Source organism: Populus euphratica, unplaced genomic scaffold (assembly GCF_000495115.2).
Source record: "Populus euphratica unplaced genomic scaffold, PopEup_1.0 scaffold258.1, whole genome shotgun sequence".
Taxonomy (NCBI): Eukaryota; Viridiplantae; Streptophyta; class Magnoliopsida; order Malpighiales; family Salicaceae; genus Populus; species Populus euphratica.
In genome coordinates, this window is record NW_011500138.1 from 165,119 (window position 1) to 174,435 (window position 9,317).

Consider the following 9,317-nt stretch of genomic DNA (forward strand, 5'->3'; position numbering starts at 1 on the left):
TATTCAATTGCATAGTTGGTCACTAAAGTTTTTTGATCCATTTGTGTTTCACTTCAATGTTAGTCACCTAACAATTTGGTTCTATTTTTTAATTTTCACTTCCAGGTTAGTCGCCTAATAATTTTGACTCATATGTTATCTTTACAAACTTACTCTATAAAGATAATGAAAAATAAATTCTCCAACATCTTTGTATCATAAATATTATAAAAAAAAGGCAATTGTCATAACTCATTTTTTATCCTTGATTTTACCTCTTGTTTTCAAAAATATACAAAAATTTAAAAAATCCCTTTCATTGCTATTCAGCCAATTCCCATCCTTTGTTTTTTTTTTAATTTTTCTTAGCATTTATGCTCACTTTATTTTACTTTACAAAAAAAAAACAAAATAAATCATAAAAATAAAAATTTCAAAAATGAAATAGAAAGCATTAATATAATAAGAGATCAGATGTGGAAAAAATAAATAGAAGAGTTAAGATTGAAGAATAAATAGAAAATCAAGATGGATTTGGAAAATTAAAAAGGATACTAATTTGATTAGGAGATAAATAAGATCTTAATTTAATAAGGAGACAAAATCCTAATTCAATAAGACAAAATAAAATCTCATCATATGTTAAAAAGAATACTAGTAATAATTAAAATAAAAATGAACTAACTAATGATATTACATGTAAAAAAGTTATTAAGTTAGATAAGTTATGACAGCAGGGATGGGTTTTTGTGTGATTTCCATTGTTGGTGCCCCCTATTTGTAACTGTTATTGAGTTTACACTCTTAGATGTAATGAAATTCTTTTAATCTCCTTACCTGGTTGTTCTTGGCTATTGTTTCCTCATTTAACGCAAAGCTTAGATGGCTTCGATTTCTTACTTGTGATCTAGTGTTATTTTTCTGTAACCTTTAGCTGTTTGTTTGGGAACTTGATTGTCGGTTGTTGTTTGTTGTGTTTTTTTATTGCTGTTTTTTTCCTTCCTTTTTTTTTCCTAAAGATTCGGTTTCGATCTTGTTTCTTTTCCTAGGACTTTTTTATAGTGTTGGTAGTACCTTTGCTAGAACTTTTTATAGTAGTGTTTAATCTGTCTCTCACTTTTAACAGTGCTTTTTCCCTCCTTTTAGGCCCTTCGTTATGTGTTCTGTTGCTGCAATCTTTCATTTGCCTACCTTTTTTACTTTCTCCACTTCATCTTCTTCAATGCCTTTGGATTGCTCTTTAATTATTATTTCTTTTTAGATTAGGGTTTTTTGATATCTTGGTGTTTGAATTATCGACACCCTGACCTATCAATAATTATATTGTAGCATTTCCTACGCTATCATGAAAACAGCATTTTTTTTTTTTTCTCTCGAGTGTGATTGTGACTGCTCAGCTATCAAATATCAAAGGCTGACAACAGAACATATTGACTATTGTGATGAACCACAGAGTAGTGTTCGACACATTAAGAATATAAAAGAAAGGAGTCTGGTTCCAGACAGGTTTAAATAGAGGTATTTAAGATACCCAACTCTCTGCATTGACCAGCCTTTGAGAATATTTAGGGGAGGCGATCTCATCAATCAGCGCAAATCATGTGATTAATATTCACAGTAACATAACTACTTTGTATAACTCATAATGTGAGAAATTCAAGACTAGCCAGTCTCGTAATACATCTTGATATTAGTCCCGACTCGAAAGGAACATTCAATTGTGCCTCATATTCATACCTCTGCTTGTTTATCACTCTGTTACTAATCATCAGTGCCAAAGTACCGGTCGCCAAACTCACCCATGCCTGGTATGACACGAAACTCCTCATTCAATGCAACATCAATCTCCGAAGTGACGATTTTCAAGGATGGGAACCTTTTGCAAACACAATGGATACCCTCAGGAGCCTAAATTCCAGAGTGAACACATCAGTAAACTTTGGCAATCTAAGCTAGAACAAGATACTGCAACCACTATAGATATGCCTTCAAGAAAGTTATCAAAGATAGTAACTTACAGATATTAGGTTTAGGAATATAATGTGGGATTCTGGAACTCCTTTCTGTAAGAGAAGTTGTATCGCTTGGTTTGCAGAGTTACCTTCAAGAAAGTTGTCGGAGATAGTAATCAATCATCTAGAAGGTAGCGAAGAATAATTTCCAAGGATAAACAACAAATTCATCTAATCATAATTTGTCAAAACTTTGACATACCACATATGAATGCAAGCAAAGATCCTAATAGAGCTACTACTAAAAAAACAAAAAACAAAGATTGTTCCTAAATGAATGTGAGAATTTCTCAATCATTTCAGTAGGATGGGATCCTTCCAAATATTGTTCAGCAGGAAAATGGCCAAATTTGGAGTAGCTATACTAACAGTAAGCAAATGTATGGCTACAGGTTAGTACACAAGGAGCTTGTTATAGTAAAATCTTTCTGTGGACAGGAAATAAGATTCCAATGAAGTGAATAATTTCCAACAGGATCCACGTTATTCATTTGAGAAGTCAGAATAATGAGGGGCCAAGAAAAAGCTCATGAAATAGGAAATTGCAGTGAGAAGATAACTACCAAGTGCACCAACTAAAGTGAGAAAAGGGTAAGAATGCTAAAAGAACATACATACTTGAGACTTTACTAAAGAACAGAGAATGGCAAAATTATGGGATCATAATCAGGAGTGGAATGGCACCACTCCAACGTTCATGTGAATAGAAAAGTATTACCTGTAGCAAGAACAGGATCTAGAAGCAGGACATGCCGTTCTGAAATATCCCTGGGGAGCTTCTCATATATAAGCTGCATAAGTTGGAAACAGCTAATTGAATGTTAAAAGATAACTAAAATGTGAACCTCAAGTACTAGGTGGAATCTCTTATTGGGTAAACAGAATATTTACCTGTTTTCCATTGTCTCCATCACGGTGGATGAGAATTTTTCCGATTTTTATTCCCTTGCAACATGCTCGCAGTGCATTTTCCATGCTTTCTCCACTGTAAATGACAGACAAGAAATACTTGTTAGCAGAAATATTCCTGTATTGGACAACATGACCCTAGCATCAGGGCAGGGAAGCTGAAGAGTGTATCTAGACTAATTACTGCTTCCCACTGTAAGATAACAACTTGTCTGTCAACACATTCCTGAAGCAAGATGACAAAGCCAGATGACTAGAACTACCAAAGTCAATAACTGATTTAAACCTCACCTTCGGACAATAGAGACCCCACATAATTTCTTGCAAAAGTCAACCCCAGTGTAAACAGATCCTGGAGTGGAATAAAAGCAGATTTTCAATGTTGAGGAGAAGAATTGTGCCAGTAAATTCACATAATCTTCACATCCGGCTATTCAAACACAGGAAACACACACTCTCAACACCTTCAGCCTTAAAAAACTATTCCAGTAATGTCATGAAAATCTGGCAACCCCACTAAAGCACATCACTCACACACCAACAGACCAAAATAAGTATATATGAAGACAGAAAACTGGAAAGGAAAGAGATTAATGACAGTAACAAATGAATTGCAAGAAAAGAAAAAAAGAACACGAGAAAGAAACGTATTATGGAGCATGGACCGATGCTTCTTCAGTTATTCTAGCCCAACGGACCTGTTGGCGTCACTACTTGCTTCTCGGTGAATGGCAGATGGCCCAAACCATGCTCCACAACCTTTAAAACTCAGCAGAAACAGTCATTACACTCTATCATAAGAACAAAGGTACAAGAGGAATTTTGGAGACAGATAAAACTTTACCAGACGGATAAGTCGGTCTGAATAAAATACAAAATCATGCTTTGATATCTCCTTGTCTCGAATCAGTGTATGCATACCTCTTATCTGCCACATGACTCATCAACATAAGCAAATTGAAACAAAAGATGAATCAAAGCTGGACAATATTCAAATTCAACCAAATTGCATATGTAACAGCAGAGGTTAAGGAAGATCTTTAAGCACAGTAGTGCTATCCATTGACATCATATTCCTATCCAATGACATCATACTGCAAATGGAACCATTCCCACATTGGCGCTGACAGACAAAAAGACAAGATCTTTTTGGTTTCTTCTTCTTTCTTTCGGTACTTGATTAGATAGACATACAAATGAAAGGAGAAGACAAACTTCAAGCCTCACTCATCTTTCCAAAGGGGTATTCAGCTGTTGCTCATTAAACACTTAATCTGTGATTTTTGTTTATATCTTTTCCATATACTCTCTGCTTATGTCCAATACCCAAAACCAAAAGCCATTCTAACATGAAATTCTAGTTCACCTGGACTTTTGCGTAATTCCAACTATTATGCTCCAACTCCAATATCATCCAGTGCCTCTTTCTACATTTACCTATAGGCTTGATTTTTATGTTAAAATTGAATGGTTATTATAGTTCACTGAATATGATCAGTTTGTTTTGGAGATATAAACCACAAAATATTACCACTAATACAGTGCACACAGCAAGTCTTACTCTCTCTTGCATATACTGTACATACTACAAAAAATAATTTCACAAAATGAATTACATCAACACATGGAACATAATAACAAAAGACATACCTGAAAAGTTGACTGAATGACATGCACATTTGGATATATTTTGCACAGATCATGTTGACCTAGCTTTGTGTGGATATGTTGCACAATTAAATCAATGGCAACATGATTGTCACCTCCCCGTGGGATGATCACATCAGCATACTTCTTTGAAGGCAACACAAAATCATCAAAAGCAGGCTTCACAAATTTACCATACTGCAAAGTCAACAATTTGCTTCAGTGTGTGACATCAATAGCAATGTCACAAGGAGTTTAAAGAGATTAAATCTCTGAGAGTTGCACTCTCAAAGTTCTGCAAAATTCAGAGCATGAGAGAACCTTGAAAATCAAGAGCAATATTGGAATGGACTTTATTCTTGCTTCAATTTGAATGAACTGATCACTAATCCTGGCTTTTGAAGTTATAATTCAGGATCCATGTAATTTTAGCGGTACAGCAGAAGAGTTTTCTAACTCCAAACAACAGACAAACAAACATGAATTGATATGGAAGTCCAGATCCACTTTTGTTGATATATGGGCTCAACATGGGGGTTTCTTCCAAAGACATATATGCAGCAGCAACAGTTGAGTGCTTGCATTTAAGTTACTAATTGATGGGATAGAACAATTTCCATGATACCATTTGCTGAAATAGATTTTGAATAAGACACATCTTAGAATTCAAAGTCCTACACCAATTTATAAGATGTGCATATCTATATTTTCCAGTCATTTCATTCTTTACAGGCAATATAGCGTAGCAACCAAGAATAATGAAATGAGTCCTATACTTTGGCATCTAGAGACTTTAATCTGAGTCCTCCTGTTGCATGTTCATTTTAGTTGAACTCAAACCAGCAGCAGGCATTAGCCATAGTACATCAAAACTTGTGTTGCAAGTTTGAAACATGTCCTTAAAAACAGGGAAAGGTTCAAGTTCAAGAAAATGGATACTTAACAAATCGTTATATCCATTTGAGTGCATGCCACTTTCTTCTATATTAGGTCGTTGCACAATCAGGAAATAGGCTCCACTAATGCATGCAATCACATACACAGAAAAAATAAAAAATAATAATTGATGCTATGAATTGCAGGAACAATTTGAGTTATGCAAATATACGTAGCAATGAAATGCCATAATTTAATATTAGATTAGGAATAAAACATGATTTATGTGACATATCACTCGTAAACCATGGCTGACCTTTTTTATATTTCATTAATTGATGAAAATATATAAGCATAGAGTGCTAACCTGTTCAAGAACAGAGTTTATGTCCCTCCCCCTCTCAACTGTGTCACGCCTTATTCTACGAGCAAGCCTGACATCAGCATCTAGAAGCAATACAACACCAATATTAATAAAGGAGAGAGAGCGAAAGCAAGAAAAAATATAGCAGTAACAGATAAACATTTTTAACTGCATCTTTCTTAATTTGACAGTCAAATAACTCTTAAGCAGAATATCATGCAACATGTCTAACTAGACTTCCATGGTTTGATTACAACATTAAGTCATCAAAGGCAGCTTTATTGATTAAAAGAATACAAACATATGGCATTCTGATCCCAAACTTGTTTCCATTTTAAGTTGAACTAAAAGCTATATGTACAAGTAGATCCAAAATGCAGATTTCTAATGATTACAGTACTTATTCTTCTCAAGAGTGCTGCACTTTTAATCATCCAAAGGCAAAAATATTCCAATTTAGTAATTGGCTATCAGTTTACCAGTTAGCACTTTAATGTGCTTATGCAGGGCATGAACTTTCTGATCATACACAAACACGCATCACACAATCTCCATGACAACTAGGTAAGGACTCAAACCTGTATCAACAAAAATTTTCATGTTCATCAGGTTGCGGACGCGCTGGTCATGGAAAACCAGAATCCCCTCTAGGATAATCACATCAGAAGCATTTACCTGACAAATAATGTTTCAAAAAGAACTAGAAAGAATTCGCATGTGCAAATGACCCCCTCTAGAAGAATAAAGGCAAAGAGATTGAAAAATAATCAGGAAAAAGGAGTAAATAGTGGCAAGAACAATTCAAACGCTCAAGTATTAAATTTCAGCTTCTTACTTTCCATGACAGACTAGAGCTCTGCCACTGTTTATAGGGTCTTAACATCATTGAATTCAATGTATGGAAAGAAAGTGCACCAACTGCACTGGGTTGACTTTTAGATATTGTTAAAATGTAAAAACTCTCCCAATATTATTACTGCATCATTCACCCTCTTTGTTGGTAATTTCCTACGTAGAGTTGTAGCAGGAAGAAAATAATTGTGATACCACATTTCCTTTCAATCAAAGCCAATAGTGCAGCTATACAAAGGCAGCAATCTCCAACTTTTCTAAAAGGAAGAGATTCCAACTTGGGTACTAGGATAAAAGTCGCTAAATGATTAGCCTAAAACTTCACCATTTACCATGCCATATCCAAAATGTGTACACTGATCACGAAAAAACAAAGTCACTTTTGCAGAAAATGCAGTAAAGGAAGTACCTGCCTGAAGCTCTCCGAACTTCGGCGATGATTCTTAAAATCATAGATAGGAACTTGATAAGAATGTCCACCTCTCAGCTTTTGAATACAGTCTAAAAGTTGCTCGGTATCAAAAGCATCTACAACAACAACAACGGCATACTTTACTAACACTCCTATGTCCCAACCACCACAAAAATAATCATTTAACAAAGAGCTAACAAAATTTAATAAATCAGTCAATTTTACCAGGATGATCAAAATTATACTCATGCACTCGCTTCGATTCTTCAGGCGTCAAACCACGATAAAATGAATCCTAACATTCAAAAACAAAACATCATAATAATAAAAATAAAATTAAAATAACAATTGAATTTGAGACTTAACAAAATCAAATCCAAAATGATTTAAAAAAAAGAAAGAGAAAAGAACCTGATTAACAAGAACAACACGATGATCATGAAGCTGTTGAATGATCATATCACATACTGTAGTCTTGCCCGATGCCGTACCACCAGAAACTCCTACAAATTAATAAAATATCCAAAAATGAAAAATATTAGTATCCGATTAATGGCTAAATAATTAAAAAAAAATATGAGTAAGCGAGATTTACCAATGACAAAAGGTTGTTTGGGAGCGTTGGAGTCGGACAAGGCTGAAGAGCTGGCGGAGGCGGAGCAGTGAGAGGGAGAAGCAGTGAAGGAAGGAGGAGGAGAGAGAAGACCGTCGAGACGGAGGCCGGAGAAGTGAGGACCTAAGGCCTTCACCATTACGTAGTCAATGGAATTGGTCTCTTCCGGCATCGTTTTATATTCTTTCCTTTTCTACACGAATGCCTATAGAGCCTGTTTCGGACAGAAGAAATGTGCTCTTTGTTTGGTGTGCAAGTGCTGTAACTGATTCCAAAGAGAAAAAGGTGAAGTTGCGTTGCGAGAAGAGGGATACGCTGTTGCGTCGGAGGACCGAACTTTTTGGGTTCCATATTCCTTTTTTTTAAGCGAGAAAGAAATTTTTAATTTTTAATGTCTTGTTCATAAAAAAATTCTGTTCACATGAAATAATATATAATTCTTGTGAAAGCACAAGTAAAATTAGTATAAAAGTTGTTATAACCTTATTTTTTACCTCTATTTTTTTATATTTTAAAAAAATTAAAAAAATACTTTTTTCAATAAATTTAGTTAATTTTAATCATTTTATTATTTATATTTATATTTAACAAATCATAAAAAACACAAAAATCTAGAAAATAAAAAAAATACATATTTGAAGTTGAAATTTGACTAGTAATCGAGTATCACATGCAAAAATAAAATTTGATGATTTATGGATCATGATGAAGATTTGAGTTGAAGAAAAAATTAAGAAAATAACTTAATTTAATTTAATTTGGATAAAATTGAAAGAAACTTAAAAGTTCAATGATGAGTTTGAAACAAATAGCCAAGTTAAAAATTATTTAAGGGCTTAATTTAAGAAGAAAATCAAAACTAGAGATAAATTAATCAAAATTGCATGATTTTATAAATTTATGATAATGAATTTATAACAAGTGAATAAATCTAAAGATTTAAATTGATTTAATTAGGCATACGATTGAAAAGTAAAGGAGATTTAGAACAAATTTAGTTGAAATTTCAATAATTTAGAAATCGAGGACTCCATTAAAAGTGGCTAAATTAAAAAGACCAATTAAGGAACCGAATTGAAAGAAAATCAGGACTGAAAACCCTAATTGAATGAAATTTAAAATTTCAAAATCCAAGGACTGTAATGAAAAGAAGAAAATATTACAAGGGCCGCTGAACTTTCTATATAACTTTGTTTGAGTCATATTCTTTTCAGTCCAGGCCAATTAAGTCCAAAGGAATTTAATTAATTTGATTTGGCCCATTTAATTCATATTTTAAGTCTAATTGTTTTCAATTGATTCAATTTAGTATAAACTGATCAAGTAATTAAACCTCAAGTTCCAATAATAAAACCAAATCTTTTCAGCTCCTCAATCCCAATAGTAAAACCAGATTTTCAGCTCCTCACGACCTAAATTCTAGCAATCAAAATCAAAATCCTAGATTTCCAGCATTCAAATTCCAAAACTTCAGCTCCCTCTTCATTTTAAAAATCAAGAGCGTGGGGGAACTGAGGGCGGCTATGGAGGCCAGAAAAACAAGACTGAGGGAACTATCACAAGCTCTCTCACAAAGAACAACAAAAATGTAAACCCCCCCGTGTAAATGAAGGAAAGCAAATAGTAAAACTTTAACGGGTAACAAAATCCTGG

General features: G+C 33.9%; 1 protein-coding gene across 1 annotated transcript; it reads right to left on the reverse strand.

Moving 5' to 3' along the window:
- Positions 1-1,458: 1,458 nt before the first annotated feature.
- Positions 1,459-7,997, reverse strand: LOC105110554 (uridine kinase-like protein 1, chloroplastic). Its single transcript, XM_011005632.1, has 14 exons — positions 7,647-7,997; positions 7,463-7,554; positions 7,277-7,346; positions 7,049-7,167; positions 6,366-6,462; positions 5,791-5,870; positions 4,551-4,745; positions 3,745-3,828; positions 3,599-3,659; positions 3,192-3,252; positions 2,883-2,976; positions 2,710-2,782; positions 1,998-2,080; positions 1,459-1,887 (listed from the first exon to the last, which is right to left on the reverse strand). Exons 1-14 carry the CDS (start codon positions 7,834-7,836, stop codon positions 1,741-1,743), a joined length of 1,446 nt encoding a protein of 481 aa, XP_011003934.1. The 5' UTR covers positions 7,837-7,997; the 3' UTR covers positions 1,459-1,740.
- Between the last annotated feature and the right edge of the window lie 1,320 nt (positions 7,998-9,317).

Excerpts from the sequence above, each read along its gene's own strand:
- LOC105110554 (XM_011005632.1), bottom strand. The coding sequence starts at position 7,836 with ATGCCGGAAGAGACCAATTCCATTGACTACGTAATGGTGAAGGCCTTA. Across the intron at positions 5,871-6,365 it reads GAAAATTTTTGTTGATACAG|ATGCTGATGTCAGGCTTGCT; the intron begins GTTTGAGTCCTT and ends TATTGCTTCTAG. Across the intron at positions 3,660-3,744 it reads CAGACCGACTTATCCGTCTG|GTTGTGGAGCATGGTTTGGG; the intron begins GTAAAGTTTTAT and ends TGAGTTTTAAAG.